This window comes from Mesoplodon mirus (assembly GCF_964341445.2).
Source record: "Mesoplodon mirus genome assembly, chromosome: 5".
Classification (NCBI taxonomy): domain Eukaryota; kingdom Metazoa; phylum Chordata; class Mammalia; order Artiodactyla; family Ziphiidae; genus Mesoplodon; species Mesoplodon mirus.
Genome location: NC_138980.1, coordinates 41,338,344 through 41,360,170, shown reverse-complemented (window position 1 = coordinate 41,360,170; position 21,827 = coordinate 41,338,344). Strand labels below are relative to the sequence as shown.

At 58.2% G+C, this 21,827-nt stretch overlaps 1 protein-coding gene across 2 annotated transcripts in view; it reads right to left on the bottom strand.

Moving 5' to 3' along the window:
• The window catches only part of RFX1 (regulatory factor X1), a 32,169-nt gene that overhangs the window by 3,319 nt on the left and 7,023 nt on the right, over positions 1 to 21,827 (bottom strand). The window contains exons 2-16 of one of the 2 annotated variants that reach the window (XM_082622139.1): positions 20,888 to 21,268; positions 13,843 to 13,952; positions 13,522 to 13,605; positions 12,509 to 12,616; positions 11,460 to 11,561; positions 10,258 to 10,353; positions 8,727 to 8,821; positions 5,117 to 5,483; positions 3,168 to 3,349; positions 2,030 to 2,149; positions 1,824 to 1,939; positions 1,479 to 1,597; positions 1,287 to 1,396; positions 684 to 835; positions 512 to 609 (exon numbers count right to left, since the gene is read on the bottom strand). In XM_082622139.1, the coding sequence (XP_082478265.1) occupies positions 512 to 609; positions 684 to 835; positions 1,287 to 1,396; positions 1,479 to 1,597; positions 1,824 to 1,939; positions 2,030 to 2,149; positions 3,168 to 3,349; positions 5,117 to 5,483; positions 8,727 to 8,821; positions 10,258 to 10,353; positions 11,460 to 11,561; positions 12,509 to 12,616; positions 13,522 to 13,605; positions 13,843 to 13,952; positions 20,888 to 21,209 (2,181 nt within the window). In that variant the 5' untranslated portion in view covers positions 21,210 to 21,268. Of the gene's footprint in view, positions 1 to 511; positions 610 to 683; positions 836 to 1,286; positions 1,397 to 1,478; positions 1,598 to 1,823; positions 1,940 to 2,029; positions 2,150 to 3,167; positions 3,350 to 5,116; positions 5,484 to 8,726; positions 8,822 to 10,257; positions 10,354 to 11,459; positions 11,562 to 12,508; positions 12,617 to 13,521; positions 13,606 to 13,842; positions 13,953 to 20,887; positions 21,273 to 21,827 lie in introns of both variants that reach the window. The other variant, XM_082622138.1, reaches the window with a different exon arrangement.

Below are 21,827 nucleotides of genomic sequence, written 5' to 3'. Positions count from 1 at the left end.
TTTTCAGGACTTTGAAAACAAACTTTTTTTCTCTCTCTCTCTTTTTCTTTTTGCTCAAGAGCAAGCACACCCCATCTAATTCCTCACATCTTGGTAGTTAGTGAATGCAGCATTGACAAAGAGGGCTATTCTGTTTCCTTATAGATGTTTTTGGTTTTTGTTTTTCTTTGTTTTTTTTTAAGATTTTATCTCTTTCTGAACACCTAAAGCACTTTCTGTTGAAGCTCTCTGAAGAGAACTACTTCAAGTGTGCATTTGGTTTTTATTTTTTTAAGATGCTGTGTTGCATACAAAAACACCACACACAGGTTGTGTTTCAGAAGTGGGCTCCTGAGGAAGCTGGTTTGTAAAGACAACGCCCAAAGCTCACTCTGAGGGGACAGACACGGGGACAAATCTTACCGCCTCTGTCAGGCAGAAGAGACCGAGGCCCCGAGACCCCCCCCCAGCCGGGAGGGAGGCCCCGGGCTGTGGGCCAAGCTGGCCCCTCAGCCCCCCCTCACGCCCTCACCTTCACCCGCAGCATCTCCTCAGGTATGTTCACCATGGCGTGGGTAAGCCAGCTCTCCAGGCTCTTGGCAAAGTTCCGGATCGCTTGGGTCAAGGCACCTGTGGGCGGTAGGGGGGCTGGTCAGGACTTAGGGCTGGGGTGGGGTGCGGGGACCGGGGGGCCGTGCACTTACTGGGGATGGGCCGCAGCACATCGGGGATGAGGATCTCCACCAGGCCCTGGTACAGCACGTTGTCACAGTGCTTGGTCCATTGGAGCACGGGCTCGAACTTGGAGAGGAGCACCAGGCTGGCCTTGGGCAGCCGCTTCTCGGCCTCATCATGCCTGTGGGAACCCACCCCACCCGGGGGTCACGAGGACATTCCATGGTCCTGTACCCAGGGTCAGAAGGGCACAGCACCCTCACCCCACCCTGGGGTCAGGCAGGTACTCTCTGTCTCTGGAAGACCCCCGGGGTCAGGCTGACACAGACCCCACTGCCCCCAGGGTCAGACAGGGATCTTAACACCCTGCACATTAGGGCACAGGCATCTGCCCACCGCAGAGAGGAAATGGCTTAGTGGGGCACGCCATCCCAAACACCGAGCATCAGACCGGTACCAATGCACACTCTGGAGGCAGGCTCAGAAGGCCATATGCACCCCACAAACTGCAGGGGTAGAGAGGAGCCCCCACTCCTGCATGAAGTCTGAGGTCTGGCCACCCCAGCCTTGGGGGCCGACTCACATGGTACCCAACCTCCTCCCTTCCTCCCCCCTCCCCCAAAGGCACTCACACAGCCAGCGGTGGTGCCTCGCTGGGCTGGCTCAGGTTGTACCTCCAGAAGGTTTTCCACAGCGTCTCTACCAGGGTGAACTGCAGGTTCACCATGACATCGACGATGGCCTGTTGGGGAGGCTGGATGCTCAAGGGGGCTGAGCGGCAGTGTGGCCCTCCCTCGCCCCTGCCCACTGCCCAGATGCCCTACCTCACAGTGTTCCCGGTACAGGACCTGGAAGGCCTTGATGTCCCCAGGCCCGATGCCTTCGGGCAGCACTTTGCCCTGGAGGTCGAGCTCTGAGAAGTCAGGAAGGCTCCTCGAGGCATCTGGGGACAGAGGAGACACCGTGAGCCCCTTCATCCCACAGCTGCCTTCCCCCTCGAGCCTCATCCTGGGATCCTGCTAAGTTGGCACCACTTTGCTACCAAGCAGAAGTTCCCCCATGTGCACTGGGGGCGAAGAGGTTCCAAGAGGGCAAGTGAACCATCTGCACACTCTCTGGGGGCCACAGACCCTGCCCTGGGCCCACCCCAGAGTCCAGGGAGCCCTCACCCAGAAACTGCTGGTACTGCTGGACCTGGGCGCTGATGTCCGACAGCCCAGTGGCCTGCTGTGGCCCCACGGCCACACCGTTGGTCATGCCCTCCATCTTCTGGATGGGTTTGAGCCTGGAGAAGGGATAGGCAGGGGACTGGAGTGGAGATGGGCTACCATGCCTTTCCCTGCCCGCCAGCACCGGGCCAGCCCTGCCCTCCTACCTCTGTTTTTGCGAGAAGGGTTGACCCCGCATGGCCATGTGCTGCTGGTCCTCCATCAGCCGCAGCAGGGGTGAGCTGGCCTTGATGCGCAGGCCATAGTAGTGGTACTTGGAGTTGCCCCTGGGAGGGAGGCAGAGGATGAGGGCTGGGCTGGGGGTGGTCACCGATTGTCCACCGGGAGCTTCACATCACACCTGCCTCCTCTCTGCTAGGGGGCTGAACAGAGCCCAGGGGATGAGACCCATATTTCCACAGAGCTGGGGGTGCTGGGCTGGGAAAGCCACAGGGTCTATGGGTGCCAGGAGAGGCCCCCAACTGCAGACTGAGCTCTGTGAAGACAGGGCCAGAGTCAGGGGCAGGCACTTAGCAGGTATTTGCTGCCTGCTAGTCATAACAATTTGCCAGGCACTGTTCTGAGCACTTAGCATATTCGAATCCACGTGTTCCTCATCCCTACCCTATGAAGGGTACTCCTAGCATCCTAGATTGACAGCTGAGGAAACTGAGGCACAGAGACATGCAGTACTTTGCCCAAGGTTCTGCATGTACACATGCATGAATGCATGAATGAGGTGATGTCTAAGGCCTAAGCTGGGAGCTGGAACCAAGAGAAGAGCGGGGCTCAGCCTGGAGAGGTGTGGGGGATTGCAAAGGAGAGGCAGGGAAGAGCGGGTTCATGGGAGGGCTCCTTGCTCCTTCCTACATGAATTCACTGACTCATAGGCCCTGATTAAGCACTGACTGTGTGTAGCCCCTGCACTCTCAAGGGACGTGCATTTCAGCATTGGAAGACAGATCAGAAAGGAGAAGTAAAGTAAGAGGCATGTTGGATGGTGCTCAGTGCTAAGGAGAATACAGTAAGGGGGGTGGAGGCCAAGGAGGTGAGGGGAGGCTGAAGTTTTAGTTAAGGGGGTCAGGGGACGTTTGAGTCAGGAGATGGGGAAAGGTACGTGAGGCAGAAGGCACAGCAGTGCAAAGGCCCTGAGGTAGGAGCATGCAAGTGTCAGAGGAGCTGTGAAGAGGTCAGTGGGGCTGGAGTGGAGTGAGTGAGGGGACAAGGGGAGCTGAGGACCTCGATAACTTAGGGTGAGGTTGGGCCTTGTGGCTGCTAGGGACTGTCAGGGGCAGATGGTCCCACCTGGTGCCGAGACGTCGGGTGCGCAGGCCCATGAAGACAGAGCGGATGAGCTTGCCGAAGGAGGCGGCGTTGACGGGCTCCAGCTTCTGCTCCTGGCAGTGCAGCAGGTAGTGGCAGTAGAGGGTGCTCCGAGGCAGGCTCACGCCCTCGGCTGTCTCATAGTTGTCCAGGAGCCACTGGACCTGGGGCCCGAGGAGGGATGGAAGAATGCTAAGAATTGCTTCCATTTCTCAAGTGCTCGTTGCTAAGTGCTCTCTATATTTATTTCTGATTGTGATCTTGACAACCACACCGGAGAGGGTGTCATATCACAATCACCCATGGGAACTAAATCCAGTGGAACTCTCTAGAACTGTACTGTCCAAATCAGTCACCACCAGCCACACAGAGCTGATAAATTAATTTACACCGAATGGAAAAAGCCAATGTCAAAAGGTCACGTAAAGTATGAGTCCATTCATAGAACATCCTCGAAATGACAGCATTAGAGAAATGGGGAACAGACTCGTGAGTGCCGGGGGTTAGGGATGCTGGGAGGGAGGAGGGCAAGGGTGACTAAAAGGGTTAGCAGGAGGGCTGTGTGGTAACGGAACAGTTCTGCATTTTGACTGTGATAGTGGTTTCCCAAACCTACCCATGTGATAAAAAGACACAGAAGTAGACACCCTCACATTGTACCAATGTCAGTTTCCTAGCTAGATACTGTACTACAGTTACGTAAAATGTAATTAGTGGGGTAACCTGGGTGAAGGGTCCACAGGGATCTCTGTACTATTGTGCAGCTTCTGTGACAATAATTCTTTCAAAATAGTTTTTTAAAAAAACAACTCAGTTCCTGGGACCTTGAAACTCACATTTCAAGTGCTCAATAGCCTCATGTGGCAGAGGCCCCTGCACTAGGCAGCACAGAGAGAAAATATTTATCACTGGAGGATGTTCTATCGGACGGCACTGGTCTAGCGAAGCATGTTTTCAGGACCCATCAAGGAGTCATGAAATCAGTTATGTGGGTTATGACCAGCATTCAAATATTAGACTTAGAAGCCAGGCTGCATGGGTGCATGAGGGAGGTCCTGTCTTCTGAGAAACCTTCTGTCTTGGTTATGGGGTCCACAATGGGTCGCCAGGGGAGAGGGCGATAGTTAAAAATGAGGGAAAGGGACTTCCCTGGTGGTGCAGTAGTTAAGAATCTGCCTGCCACTGGAGGCGACATGGGTCCTATCCCTGGTCCGGGAAGATCCCATACGCCGTAGAGCAGCTAAGCCCATGCGCCACAACTACTGAAGCCCACCCGCCTAGAGCCCGTGCTCCGCAATGAGAAGCCAGCACATCACAACAAAGAGTAGCCCCTGCTCACTTCACCTAGAGAAAGCCCACGCACAGCAATGAAGACCCAACGCAGCCAAAAATAAATGAATTAAAAAAAAAAAAAAAAAGAGGGGAAGCCATCGCTCCAGACACCAAGCTCCAAGGGGACGGGGACCACCCCAGGAAAATCCACCTACAGTCACAGAGCTGGTGAGGGGCCCAGTCAGGATTAGGATCTAGGGCTGCTCCACAGAGTCACACTAGGCAGAGGAAGGTTATCTCGCTGCCTTCGGGATGGACACAGAACCTTGCTCGGGGCAGCTCCTTGCATGGTGGTGCCTGCATCTCCTTCCCCTTGCTATCTATCCGCCAACACCAGTTACTATCAGAGTAGATGACACTTCTTGGGTAATAGCTCCAAGAGCGTCATGCATATTAGCTGAGGCCCAGAGAGGCTGAGTAACTTGTCTGAGGCCACACAGCGAGGATTCAACCCCAGGCCATCTTCACCTGAGCACCCTGACACCAGGCTACCCAGGCTCCAGTTGACGGTGGCCAGCAACCACCATCCACCACCCAGCACCCCTACCCAGGGTCCCCCTCCCACCCTCACCTCCCCTTGGGCCTGGGTTGGCACTTACAGTGGCTGGTGAGGCACGGGTGGTGTGGGAGTAGGACTGGCTGGCACTGCCCAGCATGTAGCCGCCTTGGATCACGTAGGTGCCTGCTCCGCTGCCACTGCTGCTGCCATTGCCACCGCCACCACCACCGCCTCCCCCGCTGCCACTGCCGCCGCTGTTGCTGTTGCTGGCCCCACTCCCACTGCTGGTGGAGCTGGCGACGACCTGGCTGCCGGACACGTACATGGGCACAGAGCCACTGCTGGCCACCGCCTGGGAGGTGGCAGGTGTGCTGACCTGGGCAGCCGTGCCCGCGGCCTCGTAGTAGCTGGTGCCTGCCGTCTGCGTGTACAGTGGCGTCTCGGGGTAGGGGTAGGTGCTGGAGCGGCTGCGAAAGTAGAGCGAGGGAGTCAGGGGACAAGAGCTGGGTGGCACAGGGGCATGACTGAGGGGGGCCCTGCAGCGGGGGGAGAAGGAGAGCAGGAAGCAACAGCCCCGTGCATCACCCCAGGTGCATGATGGGCAAATTTTCACTTAATCCTCAAAGCGGCCCCCTGACTTGGGAGTCCCTACTTCAGATGGGAGGAAGTGGAACTGGAAGAGCTAAGTAACTTGCAATAGGCTACACACTTCAGTCAATCATAAAAAGAACTACTGAGAGAATTCCCTGGTGGTCCAGCGGTTAGGACTCACGCTCTCACTGCCAGGGGCCCGGGTTCAATCCCTAGTCAGGGGACTAAAATCCCACAAACCACTCAGTGCAGCCTGAAAAAAAAAAAAAAAAAAAAGAACTATTGAGTGCCTGCTGTATGCTGGGCACTGTTCTAGGTACGCTGGACCCAACAGTGGATGAGAGAGAAAAGGTCCCCCACAGGGGAGTTAATGCCTTAGCGAGGGAGCCAGAGGAGAAGCCAAGTGCAAAGGTAAATTGAGGGCACTTCGGAAGGTGGTACGCACCAAGGTACATGAGGCAGGAAGAGGGTACTGGAGGAGCGGGGGCTCTACTTCTAAATCCAGCAGCCGTCACCCTGAGGGGCTGGTCAACAATGACTATCGGGGTACAGATGTGTTTCCCTTTGACCCAGAAACCCACCCCACCCCGGAGACTTCTCCAGCTATCCCAGGATCTGCATCAGGTCACATAAGCTCAAGGCTGCAAATCGTAGCAAGAGAGTAAAAATGACTCGGGGGGGGGGTCCATCTTTCGTGGGATGTCAAGTTAAAAGGTGATGGAATCCTACACAGGGGTGAGGGAGGAGGAAGAAGGTCTTGGGGTCCTTCCAAAGAACCAGCTCCAGAACATTCGGTTAGGTGAACAAAAGAGGCAGGGAAGGGTGCAGAGAGTGGGAAGAAGGGGGAGATTACATGGCATTTCGTACCTATATCTGCCACCTGTGAGGGTGGAGGGCCCGCGGACTGGGGGCAGGCACTTCACCCAACGTGGCTGGACACAGTTTTGATTTTTGAGCCCTCTCAATGTATTACTGATGTAAAAACATAAGTTAAATTTTTAGAATCCAGAAAGGGAGGGAGGCCCGTCAGGAGTGGCCTGGCTCAGAAGGTGCTGAAGGATGCAGTGGAGGGAGTCTTGGGGGCCTCTGCGGGCAGCAAGGAGAGGGACTGGGGTGGGGGATGTGATCACTTGAGGTGCGCAGCATTGCCCATCAGACACCAGGATGCAGCTCTTGATCACTGTGCCCTGGTTCGCATCAGTTCACATCTACTGCACGAGTGACACCCAGAGTACGTGACCTGAGCAGGGGCTGGTAAGTGCCCATGCCCCCCTCGGTAGGAGCCAAAACCAGCCCAGCATCCTACACGCAACATGTGCTCCCAGAAAACATTGCTTTGGTAACTGCTGAATGACTGAATAAATGAATGTGTGTATCTCTGGACACGAGCTGGACCAGGGCCAGGGACGGAGGCCCAAGGGCTGTGGCTTTGGTCAGTGTGGGGATCTGGACCAGCAAAGAGCTGGGAACATGGTAATGACCCATTACCATGTAATGGTAATGAAGGAGAGAAGATACAGTGTCCTCAAAAACTTCACATAGCAGAAGAATCTGATGGCAACAATGGACTCCGGGTGATCAAACACATAATCACAGAAGGAAGAACTGAACCAGAAGCAAAAGACAGACCAGGACTTCCCTGGTGGCGCAGTGGTTAAGAATCCACCTGCCAATGCAGGGGACATGGGTTCGAGCCCTGGTCCGGGAAGATCCCACATGCCACGGAGCAACTAAGCCCTTGCGCCACAGCTACTGAGCCTGCGCTCTAGAGCCTGCGAGCCACAACTACTGAGCCTGTGTGCCACAACTACTGAAGCCCGTGCGCCTAGAGTCCATGCTCCGCAACAAGAGAAGCCACCGCAATAAGCCCGTGCACCACAACGAGGAATAGGCCCCGCTCACCGCAACTAGAGAAAGCCCGTGTGCAGCAACAAAGACCCAATGCAGCCAAAAATAAATAAATAAATAATTTTATTTTAAAAAAAAAGAAGAAGAAGCAAAAGACAGACCAGGAGAGGCAGAAGAGCCCCTGGGGGCCCTCGGGAGCCCGGCTCCTCTTTGGAATGTCCTCTGTGGTCCCTGCCAGCTCTGGTCAACTGCACAGATAAGAGAGACTGGCAGCACTGGAAATAAATCAACAGAACTACGAGGTAGCTGGATGCTGTAGACCACGCACGACTCAGGTGCCAGGGTCACACCCTTTGGGGTCAGCCACAGCATCAGGACCCAGAGACCAAGTCATTCCATGAGCTAATCCACCCCAGTGTCATGCCCACAAGAACAGGTGGCAGGGACATAAAAAAATCAGGCAAATGCAAAAAAAGCCAAATGAAGCTTCCAAAAACTGAAACAACAACTAGAGACTATAAGTCCTGGAATTATTACCATGGAGAAAGGGAGATCCTTCCTCCATGGTAATATATATGGAGCATCCCCAGCAAGGAGCCAGACCCGGGGTTAAGGCAGGCCTGGGGCTGACATCTGCCTGATGTGGCACATGCTGACGCTGAGCTGTGTGCAGCACCAGTGAGTGGAAGTCACCTACGTGTTGGCTGGGTGGGGACTGGCTATGTCTTTCATGCTGCGACTGTATGGTGGAGTATCACCCAGCGGTTAAAGAGGGTGACTGGGACCCACATGGTCGAAGAGCTTCGAGCTACATGGCAGGGGAAGAGATAGGGGACAGAACACGCTGCCTCTATTTCTGAACAAAGAAAGGGGGTAATTTCTATTCTCAAGGTATCTCTGGGAGGAAACAAAGAAATGGGCCACAGCATCCCCTCTGGGGCAGGGTTGGGGGTCAGGAGTGAAGGAAACTTTTTTTTCACAGTTTAACATTCCTTATTCCTTAGAAATTTTTATCTTGTGAAATTAAAAAAATTTTTTTTTCCATTTTTGTTTTCTGTTTTTTTGCATAGAACCAGACCAACCTGATTCCAAAGCTCTTATGCTTTGCTGGGATGCCCTTCCCAACTTGCCAGGGTCCGCTCTGCTTTACCGCCACTTGAGGCCTTGAAGGCTGGCTGGTCCGCTGGGGGCCGGTGCCTCAAGTCCCAGGGGGTCCTGAGCAGACCCATGCCCCTCCTCCTGTCCCTTCCCCCAGTCCCCTCCCCACTCACATGGCGCTGGCTGTGTAGCTGGCATCACTGCCCTCCACATACTGCACTTGGCTGGAGTACACATGTGGGACTGGAACCTGCTGGAGCTGCTGCACCTGGCACAGGAGGAAGGGTGCACAGAGGGTCAGGGGTGGGCCAGCTCCTCGCCTCTGCTTCTAAAAGTCTGGCAGCTCCCCAGCTGGAAGGCTGCACTTCTGGGCTCTCTGAATACCCTGGACGGGGCCAGGGCTGGGAATCAGGCACAGCTGTGTCAGGAGAAGCCAGGACTCTCTGCTTGGGCTGGGGACAGTAAAGGTAGGGCCTGAGGTGCGCAGGGGGGACCCCAGACAGGGTCCTACCGTGGGCGTGAAAGTTGAAACCCAGGGGCAGAGCCAAGTCCTGGTACAAGGATGTCACTAAAGCCGGAGCCTGGAACTACAGACATGGCTTCAGGGTTGGAGCCTGCATCAGGGACAGACCCCTGTCTACAGGGGCGGAGCCTAGAAACCTTGAACCGGATGCTAGGGGCGGAGCCGGGGCCAGGGGTGGGGCCCACAAAAGGGGCCTGAGTTCCCCACCCCATCCCCCACCCCAGTCTGTAGTGGCAGAGCCTGGGACCTGGAGCCCGATTTAGGGGGAATCAGAGGCGGGTCCCCAGACTGGCTGGGTGGAGGTGGGGTCTACAGGGCCTGCGGGGCCGGGCGCGGGCCGGGGCCGGCGGATCCCGCCCCCGCCCGCCCCTTGCACCCCGCCCATGCGTCCGCCACCTACTTTGAGGGCCGTGGCGGCCGTGCCGAACACTAGCACTTGGGGGACTCTCTGGATCCTGACCCTCTGGTCGGGGCTGGCTCGGGCCGGGAGCCCGGGCAGTGGCTCGAGGACCACTTTCTGCTGCTGCAGGAGCAGGTGCGGGGGCAGCACGCCCACCAGCTCCACCCACTGCTCGGCGCCCGTCTCGTAATGGGGCGGCGGCGGCTCGGGGCTGCCTAGCTGCGGGGCCTCGCCGCTGCACGCTGGCGGTTCCGGGGCCAGCACGCCAGGCCCGGGCCCAGGCGTGGGCGGCCGGGGCGGCGGCTCCGGTGGCGGCGTGGGCCGGGGCTCCTGCTGCTCTGCCTTCCTAGCGGGAAACTGACTGCCTGAGCTCTGGAGGACAAACAGAGACACTGGGGGGTCACCGGGGGCGGCCGCGGGTGGGGCTCCAGGCCTCCACCGCCCACGAGGCTGCTGAGCTCACTTAGCAACCCGACCAGAAGATCCCCACCCCGTGTGAGCGAAGGGAGAACCGAGATCTCTCTCAGCAAAACCTGGGCCTTAAACTGCCAGGTGCCCGGAAAGAGTAAGGCTCCAGGACCGGGTCCGCAGCCCATGGCCAGAGGTGGAGCCCAGGATGGGGCTGGGGTTCTGAAGGCTCCAGCTGCCTCCCCACCTACCCACCCACATCCCCCCAGGGGAGCTCCACTCCCTCCCTGCGGCCTGAGGGGCCTGCACCCCTCCCCAGCTCAGCCCAGGCCTAGCTCCAGTTTGCCCAGAGGTAGGTGGGGGAGACACACACCTCTTGAGCCACGTGGACCGGCTGGAGCCCTTGCACTGTGAGCTGCTGCACGGGGCCAGCTTTGGGCACTTGTGGAGTGGCTTGGACCACGGACCTCTGGGGAAGGAAAGGCAAGTCAGACTATGGTAACGATGGCTGCCCACCTGCCCCTAAGCACCACCCCCTGCCCACGTGAACTCATGTAAGCCTCACAGCAGCCCCATAAGGAAAGATGCCACCTTTCTCCAGCTTTTCACTGCTGGCCCTGCACCAAGTGCCTTCCAGGTTCATTACCAGGTTGCCTCTGGGCGCCACGTTACAGGTGTGGAACCCAGGCTCAACAAGGTGAGGCTGATGGGAAGTAGTACTGAGTTGAACTTGGGACTGACTGAGGGGTTCCCTGCTCTCTACCCCAACTCCCTACATGGGTTGTCCCACACGCCCATGATACTGGCTGTCCTTACTTCCATGCTATGGAGGGGATGCCGGCATTATCCTCAGGGCACAGAGTGAGGGACAGAGGCTGGGAGGCGGGAAGCTGCTGAGTGATGGGGCCGGGACTTGAACCCAGGCCTAGAGGTTCAGAGGGGCTCTGGTGCTAGGCAGGAGAATATCTATGAATCCTTCAGGGTGGGGTTTCTGCTTTCCTCCAGGGAAAGGGTCTATGGCTTTCATCTGGTTCTCCGAGGGATTGAGAACCTCCCAACCTGAGTGGTAACGACCAGATGGCAGACAGCCCTTGCCTCTTAACCTGCTCTGGCTGCCGTGGCTGGCAGCTCAGAGTGAGGCCTCCTCCAGAAGACCGGGCATGGTAGTGGAGGCTGAGGCCTCTCTCTGAGCCCCTTAGGGGCAAGCCAAGACTTGGCCTTGGGGTTTCCTCCAGGCAAATGGGCCCAGAGAGGCCAAGACTGTTTCTCAAAGCTGTTTCCAGTGCCTGTTCAGTGTTAGGTGCTTTCCACGAGGATGCGCTTCATCCTCACGGCGGCCCCAACCACCCTGCTCCCAGGGCCTCGGGGAGGAGCTGTTATTTAGGTGAGAACGCAGAGTCTGGAGAGAAGCAGAGGTGCTTGCCAAAGGTCTAGGTGGCAGGCTGGGGCTGGACCCCCAGCTGCTTGTCTCTCACAGGCCTTCCCCACTGCAACTCCCACTGACAACTGAAGGAGGATGCAGAGGCCGCCTGGCCAGCACCCTCGCCCCTGCCACTGCCCGCCTTTGCCTGGCACCTCTTGGGTGACGGGGACACTCTGCTGGACGCCATGGACTTGCAGCTGCTGAGGCACCGTGCCCGTCTTGCTGGAGGAGCTATTGGCCTGCACTGGCGACCGCTGCAATGGAAGGAAACACGGTGTGTGTGTGGAGCAGCCGGGGCCTGACAAAACCCTGCTCGAAAGGGCTGTCCAGAGAGCTATTAGGGGAGGGCAGCAGCCAGAGGGGACGCATCTAACCACCTAAGCTGGTAACCATCCTTTGCATCCAAATGCCTGGTCCCCACCACAGCCCACAGCCCCAGTCATCCCAGATGCAAGGCTCAGAGTTCAGACCCATCTTCCCCAGCGAAGAGCGCTGGGACTCTAGCCTCAGCTCATGGGCCACTTGCTGCCTCCATCATCAGATGGGCTGCAGCCCTGAAGTGAGAAAGGATAGGTGAGGGCACCCCTACTTTCCAGATGATTTGCTGATGCACAGATGGGAAGGGACGTGTGCAGGGCCACATAGTTGTGAGTGGTGGCACCAGGTGCTGACCCCAGGTGGGCTGGCTGCAGATCCCGATAGCTGTGGGCCGTGCTGTGTCACAGTGGGTATCATCAACTGTTTTACACATTTCTAACTCTGGGCTCAGTAGGCTCTGAGGGCCTGCCCAGAGTCCCCAGGACTGAATGGCTGAGCCAGGGATCTGACCTTGAGCTCTGATTGCTGACACCCATGCTCCCAGCCACCCAAGGCTCGCCTGCCTCCACACCCTCACTGGTGTTCAGGGGTCCCTGGATTCCATCCTGTGGTCGGAGGAGGAACCTCTACCCACCCTGTCAAGGGAAGAGGGGCCCACTTTGCCTCCTGGGATGCAGTGCCCTGAGCTGGAGCTTCAAGGCCCATCTCGACCCAGGGGACAAGCTGCCTCCTCCTCCTGGAGCTGGGCTCAGCTCAGAGCCAGCAGGGCTAGGATCTGGTGGCCGAGCCACCCCAGCCAGGGTCAACGAGGACTTGGGAAGAGTGAGTCCTGACTCCTCTGGGGAGAGGGGTGGGGAGGGTGGCCAAAGGGGCCGCCACCTACCTCAGGAGGTGAGTGCACCTGCTGCGTGCCATGCACCGTCAGGGAGACCTGGCCACTCTTGCCGCCTGGGACTGGGCTCTGCACCACCAGACGCTGTGTGGGGAGAGCCTGGAGCCAGAAGGGAGAAGGACCACAGTTCACTGACAACGGCCTGTGTGTTTTGTTGTTGTTTTTGTTTTTTGCGGTACGCGGGCCTCTCACTGTTGTGGCCTCTCCCGTTGCGGAGCACAGGCTCCGGACGCGCAGGCTCAGCGGCCATGGCTCACGGGCCCAGCCGCTCCGCGGCATGTGGGATCCTCCCAGTCCGGGGCATGAACCCGTGTCCTCTGCATCGGCAGGCGGACTCTCAACCACTGCGCCACCAGGGAAGCCCTGCCTGTGTGTTTTTAATGAGCACCTGTGCCGTGCCAGGCGCCGTTCTAGTGCTGCATGCCTGCTAGCTCACAGAATCGCCCTGACAGTCCTGATGCTGCAGTCGCTCCCCCACTTCACAGAGGTTTAGGACAGTGAAAGTACTTGCCCGAGATCCTGGAGCCCATGTGCAGCAGAGCTGGAGTTTGTGTTCAGGGAGCCTGGCTCCACAGGGCACATGAAATGTGCTCTCACCCTTGAAACCTGACGGGACTTTGTCCCGGTCCATGCTGGACGCCGGCACCCGGTGTGTAGCCTTCCAGGTGACAGACCACCATCCAGGTACGCCCCTGTGCTGGCTATGGGTTCTTGGTTCCTAACCGGCTTTGGCTTCTCTGCTTTGGGACACTGGGGCTGGACCCACCAGCCATGTTCCTTACTGTCAATCCTCAGGTCTCTCTGTTAAGATGACTCCTGCAGCTCTTCCTTCCCCAATGGGCCCTGACTGACACAGCCTCACTGGCTGGAGACAACAGGTAGGGCAGCCCCTGGATAGGCCCCATAGCCTCGATGCTGGTGAGGGGAGATAAGAGCAGGCCACAGGGGTGGGTTCTGCACCCTGGGGAGGCTCTGAGGGTGGGGGCTGGATGCGGGGCGCTTACCTGTTGGGGCACTGGGATGTTGGTGAGCTGGAGGGGTGACACGTGGCCCGGCTTGGCCTGCACACTCGTCTGGACCAGCAGCCGCTGCGGGAGAAGCAGGAAGGACCTGAGCCGCGCTGGCTTCCCCAGGGAGGCGCGGCCCGGGGCGGGGTTGGGGGGGGGATTTGTTGGGGCGGCAGCAGTGACCGTCTTGATAAGAACAGGTGAGCAGATGGTTCCGGCAGCAGGACCGGGGGAAAGCAAGGTACCCATGGCCACAGCCTCGCTGCCCCCCTCAGGTGCCCTCTCTACACACCCCTGGGGGAGGGGGGTGTGTCCTACCTGCTGGGTGCCCTGCACCTGCTGCACCACCTGAGTGGGGACTCCAGTCTGGCTGGCCGTGGAGCCCGGGCTGGCCTCTGACACAGTCTCGCTGGCCCGCATGGCACCTTCTGCAGGGAAAGGTCACCAGGTCAGCTCTGCCTGCTGCCACTGCCCCCACCCTAAGCCTGAGCCCGCTGGGATGCGACGATGCAGCCTGAAGCCAGCTCTGGATGGGGCTAGGCTCTCCAAGAATTCTGCCTGGCCCCTGGTCAGCCCCAACACTGCCCATTGGGGTGGGCTGGGGGCCCCAAGGGCCTATAATCCCTAACACCCATAAGCAGCCTCCCTCCTCACCCCTACCCTCACTGTCCCGAAGTCAGACCAGAAGCGGTGACTGAGAAGCCATGATGCAGCGGAGGCTCGGAGGGATGGATGCCTCTGCCCAACAGGCAGGACTGTGGACCGTGGCTGACCCCCGCCCCCCGCCCCCCCATAAGGTCCCACAGCCTTGCAAGGCGTCGGGGCCACCTTCCTTGAAATGACCCCTGGCTTCCCAGGGATGGAAGCTGGTCAGAGAAGTCGCCCCAGAAGGTCTCACGGGCCTGCGGCCAAACACCCCCTCCCTCTCCACCGTCCCTGCTTCCTGGTCCTCACTGGGGTGGGGTGGGGGGGCAGGCGGGTACTCACGCTGACAGGCAGCCAAGAAGAGGCCATCATAGAACATGGTGCCCACCTGCCCCACCGCCCCGTCTGTCCCGGGGAGCCTGCCCGGCACTCCTCGCCCACCTCTTCGGGAACAGCAGGCTGTGCGGGCGGCTTTATACCTGCAACCTTGGGGAGCTAATCCCCCCCACTGGGTGCAGAGTTCCTGGCTGTCCTCTTGGGATAAACACACTTCCCTCCCAGCGGGCAGAGCCTGAGTGGGGCCTTCGCGGGGCTGGGGCCACTCTGTGGGGTCAGGAGGGAGGCTGGTACCCAGAGATGCTATCAGGAAGGCACGGGTCGAGTTTCATGCACATCCCGCTAAGTGATTAACAGGCGAGCTGGGGGGGAGGGAGGGGCGTGGAGCACAAGTGTCGCTGAGAGGCACTGGTTGGGAGACCCTCACCCCAGCTGGGACACAATCCACCCCACCCGCTCTGTGTCGCCTGGTTGCTCCCAGCAGTTTCAGTTGTGGGGTAGGGCTGGGGGCACACATGCGCCTGCCCTTCCTCCAGTGTGCTGCCAGAGGGAGCCAAGGTCCCAGTCCCATCCCCTGGGAGCCCTCTGGTGGGACTGGAGGGCAGTGGGCAAGGAATAATAAGAGTAACTATAGCACTTCCGGTGCCCCAGGCACTGCAGTAGGGTCTTCCTGGGCAGCTGGAAACGGAAAGAACTTTTATTACCTCCGTTTTTAGAGAGGGCAACAGAGACCGGAAGAGAGGAAGTAACTTGTCCGAGGTCGCCCAGCCGGGAACTGGAAGACCAGAACACAGGCTCGTGTCTGTGCCCACATGAATGTCACACCATGTGTGGAACCCAGAGTCAAGGGTCAGGCCTAGGCTGAGGGCCCAAAGGCAGTGGTGTGCAGACTCAGGCATGTGGGTACCAGAGGACAGTGAGCCAGGGGCCTATGGGGACACCACAAGGTCCAGAGCGTCCCTTTGGGGCTCAGCCTCCAAAGCGGGGAGCTGGGCCTCAGCTGCTGTGGGGAGACATGGAGAAGGGCCTGGCCGGGACAGAAAGGTCACCCCAGGTAGAAGCAAGGACCTCAGGGGCAGAGCACATGAATGTATATACGTTGGGTGTGGGGAGTGGTAGCCAGATGTGGGGCAGACAGTAGAACCGCAGGCCTGCTTGGCCAGCTGCCTCTGCAACCAGTTCCAGGGGGCACCGATTCCTATGTTTTGCTGGAATTGTCCCTCGCATCTATTGTACTTAGGCTTCCCTGAATGGTAAAAGAGGAGGCCCTCACTGAGCTGGCCCGCTGGGAGGAACCTGAGAAAGCCCCAAGTCACGTGAGGGGCCCGGCACACCTGGGTGTCCACGAGGCACAGGAAGCCAGGCACAGCCCAAGGGATAGTGCCTGACAGAGGAGGCCCGTGGCAGGTTTAGCCTGGCTCAGGGTGGGCAGCGAATGGGGGGCTGGCCCCAGCCACCTCCTAGGCCCCGGTGCTCTGATGAAAATGCCAAGGCTGATCCTTAAGCGGGACCCTGAGCAGTTGGAGGCCGGGGGACTTGCTGAGATCAAGCATCTGCCTGGGACAGGAAAGCCCTGGGAACCAGTGTTGCCCATCTCCTGCCTCTGGGGTAGCCCTAAAGGCCAGAATCCCCATCTTTGCCAGGCCAGGAGGGCATGCCGGGCAGGTGAGGTTCCAGAGTCTACTCTTTGGACAAGGGGCTTCCTATGTGTGAGCCCCTGTCTGCCTGTAGCAAGGGCAGGCTCCCTACCATTGTGTCTAGCCCTGGCTGTGTGTGTGTGTGTGCGCGCGCGTGTGTGTGCACGCGCACGCGCGCGTAGGGGGTCACTGAGTCTGCAAGCATCTGCATCTGTCTGCAAACTCCATTCTGGGCATGTGCACCAGACCAGAGAGGGCCCCGCTGTCTCAGGTCTCCAGTCAGGAAGCGGCAGCTGATTTCCTGTCCCTCAATCTGATGAGTGTCTCTTCCTCCCTGGGCCTTGCACTTCCTCACTGAGACCTACTCATGCCTCAAATGTCACGAGCTACTTGGGGGAAGACGGAGGGAAACCTGAGAGGCTCGACTCCAAGCTGGGACCCAGTTCACCACGGACAATAGATGGGGCAGTCATGGCCCTCTCCCTCCTGATCCTTTGCTCCCATCCTGCCGATGATTTCAGTCAAAGGTTCTTTGGGGGGCCTGTGGACTCCTGCTGCCCCCAGCGTCCTGAGTCCCTTGTCTGCCCTGAGCTCGGTTTCCCCATCTGCTTGGGGACACTGACAAACACCCTCCATGTCCCTCTCCTGGACACAAGTCTTGCTGGACTCCCAAGGACTCCAAGTCAGAAGCAGGGAAGAGAGGCTGGACATGGTCCCTCCTTCAGCCCAGCCCTATCCCCTTCCACAGGCTCACTTTCACTTTCCTAGGGACAGCTGGCAGGACCCAAAATGCCCTCCTTCCACCCGGGTTTTGGGTGGGAGTCCGGTTCCCTCTGAGGACAGGGATTTATGGATCTAGAGGATTGTTCCTAAGCCGGGAAATTTGAGCTTCCTTCCCATCACCTCCAAAGTCACCTTAGGGCAGAGCTTGCAAGGATCGGGTTAGTTGAGCTGCTTCTGGTGCTGCTCCTGGCTGGCTTCCAGTCTAGGCTCCAGGTCTGGGTCCAGGGCCCCTCCCTGCCTCCTCCCTGCCACTCCCTGGGTCCCTGCTCAGCTCAGATTGCTTCTGGCTCTGGAGGAACCCCAGGCACCTTGCTGCAGCCTTTGCTGGTGTCAGTTACACACCTCCACCCCTAGGACTGGCTCACATGGCCCAAAGGCCACCCTTAGTTAAAAGGGACACTAAAACTGGGAGAGGGTTATGGAGGAACCCTAGGAAATCACAGCAAGGGGGATGGGGGAGGGGTGAACGGAGCAGCACAAGTTCAGTGACAGGGCGCAACCCAACCTCCTCTTAGAACAAATCAAGGAAGCATTGCCCAGTAAGCCTTCCGGGGACAGGCTTGCTCCTGGCAGAACTGGGAGCAGAAGGGAAATGAAATTCCCCAGGACCACTGTGAAAGACAATTAAGCCACTGCCTGACCAAAGAAGGGAGGCTAAGATTCACGCCAACAGCCATTCACGCCAACACTGCAACCCGTCCACACTGAGTGCCCCACAGCAAGATGGGGGAACCAGGGGAGGAGGGAAACAAAGGCTTTGACCTGTAAGCACCAGGGACTCCCTGGGGAGAGCGCTAGGAGGAGCTGGAGAAGACAAGGGGAAGAGAGGAGGTAGGCTGGAACTTGGGGTGTTCTGGGGTCTGGAGATGTGCATCCATTCCAGACCCTTGTTCTGGGGACCCTGGACACCTGAAGCAGCAAAAGCCAGCACTCAGGAGGTTCAGGGCCAATAAGATACCCTGTAGGCTACAAAAAGTCCTCCAGCAGTGACAAACAAGCCCTCCTACCTGCTCTTGGCTGCCCAGGGGCTGATGGGGTATGAGGGCTGAGCTGGGTCAGGCCAGCATTCACGAGGGATGAACCACCAGAAGGTCTGGGATGGGAGTGCTCCCGGCAGAGGGCAACGTGAGTGCAAAGGCCCAGAGACGAACTAAGCCCGGAAGGTTTGAGGAGCCACAGGAAGACCAGTGGGGCTGAAGCAGGTGTGCTAGGGGGCAGGTTAGTACCAGGTAGGGCTGGGTGGCCAGCAGGCCTTGAAGGCCAGAGTCAGGAGGTTGGACATTTGTCAGCAGGGGCACAGGGAGTGTGGAGCTTTTTAAGCTCCTTCCTGTGAGCCACAGGGGGCCAGATCTCCTCGGGCCAAGAAAGGCCAGGCCAAGGTTTCTCAGAGAGTGCCCCCAGGGCCACCTGCCTTGGAATAATCTGGGTTGAGCTGGGACATGATGGAACCTAATCAACAGCTGGCAAGAGGCTCCCTCTGGTTGCTGTGGGGGGAGGACTGTGAAGGGTATGAGCAGAGGCTGGACCAGGGTAGGGGGCCGTGGAGGTGGGAGAGGTGGTGGGTTCTGGCTGCATTTAGGAGGTGGAGCCAAGAGATCTTGCTTGCTCAAGGGTGGGTAAGACAGGGGACTTCCTTGGCGGTCCAGTGGTTAAGACCCTGTGCTCCCACTTCAGGGGCAAGGTTTCGATCCCTGGTCAGGGAACTAAGATCCGACGTGCCGCACGGTACGGCCAGAAAAAAAAAAAAGGATGGGTAAGACAGGAATCAAGGTTGACCCAGACCTGGGGTCTGGGACAAGGACAAGGAAGTCTCAATGGAGGCCAGATTTGAAGAAGGAAAAAAATCCAGACTTCTATTTGGCCATGCTGGTTTGAAAGGGCCCTTTGATGGCTCACAGGTAGCTAGGGCTCAGGGCTGAGGCCCAGGATGCAGACCTCAATGTGGCACCGTCAGCATAAGAGGTGGCATCGCAAGCTGAGACACTGGACAAGGCCACCAAGGGAGACTTACCGGAGCAGAGAGGAAGCCTCAGGCCTGATGAGGTCATTGCTGACAAAGTCAGGGAGATGAGGAGGAAGGAGGGAGGTGGGCAGAGACCAGGGCAGGAGGGCACCTCTGGGAGGAGGGGAACCAGTGTGTCAGGCGCTGCCCAGAGGGCAAGGAAGAGAAGAACAGAGAGTGACCAGTGGATCAAGATAGGGGTCATGGGTGACCCTGACTAGGACTATGGCGAGGGAAGGTGCAAGTGGCTGAGGTGAGGGAGAAGAGACTAAGGAAGGGAGCATGAATCCTTTGAGGAATTCTAACTTAAAAGGAAGAGAATCGGGCAGCAGCTGAAGTGGGTGCAGGGCCTGGGGGGGCCCAGTTAAAATGGGAGCTGTTGCATCTTTTCAAGCAGGTGGAAAAGATCAGCAAGAGAGGGACCAAGTGAAGAGGCCGGGATGGCAGAAGCAAGTCTTGGAGGGGGCAGCCTGGAACAGGCAGGGCACCGATTCACCCTTCCAGAAGCCAGAAAGCAGAGCTGGTGGGTGCAGATGGACCCCGGGTGCTGGGAGGCTGGCTGGGTGGGAGAAGGGGTCCTTCTTGTCATGTGATGATACCTTGTCCCCAGTGAGGTCAGTAGCAGGGTCAGGGGTCAAAAGCACAGAGTGAGAGGGAGGTGACAGAGGTGAGAGATGCGGGAGTGGGTTCCTCGGACAGTGATGGGTATGCTGGCTAGGAAATGTAGCAGGATCCCTGTGCAGCACCGAGAACACCCTGGAGATCTGTGGCCCGGTGACCCTGGCCACATCCTTGGCCTGGCCTCACTCTGCACCCAGCTGACTCTCGCGTGCCATCCCTCCACACCAGTCTGTGTGTTAAAGAGTCACTGTCCTGAGCCCCTGCGTGCCCCGCCCCCTGGCCCTCCCTGGGGACCCCGACACAGCCAGGAGCCTCCAGGATGCTGCCGGGGCCCAGCTGCTTCTGTCCTGGTCCTATGGGGCCATGTCAACTGCCCCAAATCTTGACTCTTTATTGTCCTATGGTCCTAAACGCAGTCTTGACCTGCTCCTTCCGCTGCCTCCCAGGATGCCCTTAGGATCCCCACCACTTCCTTTTCCACTCTGGGAGGACCAGGGCCAGCCTCAACATGAGGTTTCGCTGCATCCTCCCCTCTACACAGAGCACATCAGAAACCACTAATGACGCCGAGCCCTGTTCGGAGCTCCACATTCTCCCTTAGGGGAGAGACTGCCTGTCGTGACCCTGTGCTCCCACTTCCCTCTGCTCAGCCCACCCCTATTCTAGAATAACCAGGCACGGGGAAGATGCTCTAGGCAGGAATCATGGGTGCCATGACCCAAGCTTCCTAGTCATGTGCTCCACAGCCTCAAGGGGCGGCCACAGTGACAAACAGGAGCCCTTGGCCGCATCACATGCTCACAAACTCGCTCAGCCAAGAGCCCCGCTTGGCCTGAGTCTTGCCAAAAATGAAATGGGAGGGGAGGGGAAGTGGTCCCTCCAGGCCTCCCAGCGGACCTCCCTGAACTGCCACAGGGAGCACCTCACACGCAGCCCCTGAGCGCTCGAATCTGTTATGATCCATTTATGGATGATGGCTGTGTGCTCACCCTCCATCTCCAGCAGGCGTTTGCAAATTAACTCCACTGCCCAATCCTTTCTTCAAGTGACACCTTACTTGAGGATAGAGACAGAAACAGCTCTAAGAGCTGCCCCGGTGGGGAGGAGTTTGGGGGCACAGAGGCCTCCCTGCTTGGTCTGACTACTCCTTCCCCAGAGGTGCCCTCCAGATCCCACCTGGGAACCCCAGAGAGTTTAAAAGCTGCCCTCCTGGTAACAGGCATAATAAATGACAATGAGAGGGCGCCAGGGTGCCCCCACATCCAGGATGCTAGGCTCCCCAAAACTCCCTTTGGGGTTGTTCACTGAGTGCCCTGGCTCTGAGCACGTGTCCACTTACCGGAGACGGTGACCACGATGTACTGCTGGGACGCCGGGGATGGGGCGGGTGTGCCGGCCGGCTGCGAGGGCGTGGGGGTGGCCGGGAGCTCCGTCACGTACTGCTTCTGGCTGCCCGGTGGCTGTGCCTGAGGCTGCGGACTCTGCAGCTCGGTGACATACTGGGGCTGGAGGGTGGCGGTGGTGGCGGGGGGCTGGGGGGGCTGGGGTGCTGCTGAGGGGGGTGGTGGCGGTGGCTGGGGCTGGGCCTGTGGAGGGGCCTGTGGCGGCTGGGATGGTTGCGGGGCTGCCTGTAGCTCAGTAACGTACGCCTGTGTTGCCATGCCAACAGTGGGGAAAATGATAATAAATAAGGCTTTTCTTTTTTTTTTTTTTTTTTTTGCTTGCTTGGGAAGAAAGGTGGGGCGGGGCGGGGGAGAAGAGGAGGAAGAAAAAAGAAGGAAAAACAAGAATTAATCTACAGGCGGAGGAAACCAGGGACAGCTCCTGGCTCCCTAGAGACACATTTGAGTTCATCAGTAACTTAATTAAATCCCGAGGCTGGTGGCAAGATATAACGAATCCATCACTGCAGGGCAACTGAGTATGGACCGGAGCTGGTCTGCACCTCTTCCACTCCTCCCTGCCCAGGTTTCTTGCCTTCTTCCTTCCTAGGCCCCAGCGCCTGGGGGACCCCTGTGCTGGGAGAGCTCCAGCTCTCACCCCAAAACAAATAATACAGTTCTCCTGCAGGCTCCTGCAGGCTGGGCACTGGTGCTGAGTGCTTTCTTTACATTACTTAATTTTAATTTAAATTTTTTTTTTTTTGGCCGCACCACGTGGCATATGGGATCTTAGTACCTTGACCAGGGGTTGAACCCGTGCCCCCTGTAGTGGAAGCGTGGAGTCTTAACCACTGGACCGCCATGCCAGGGAAGTACCTACATGACTTTTTTTTTTTT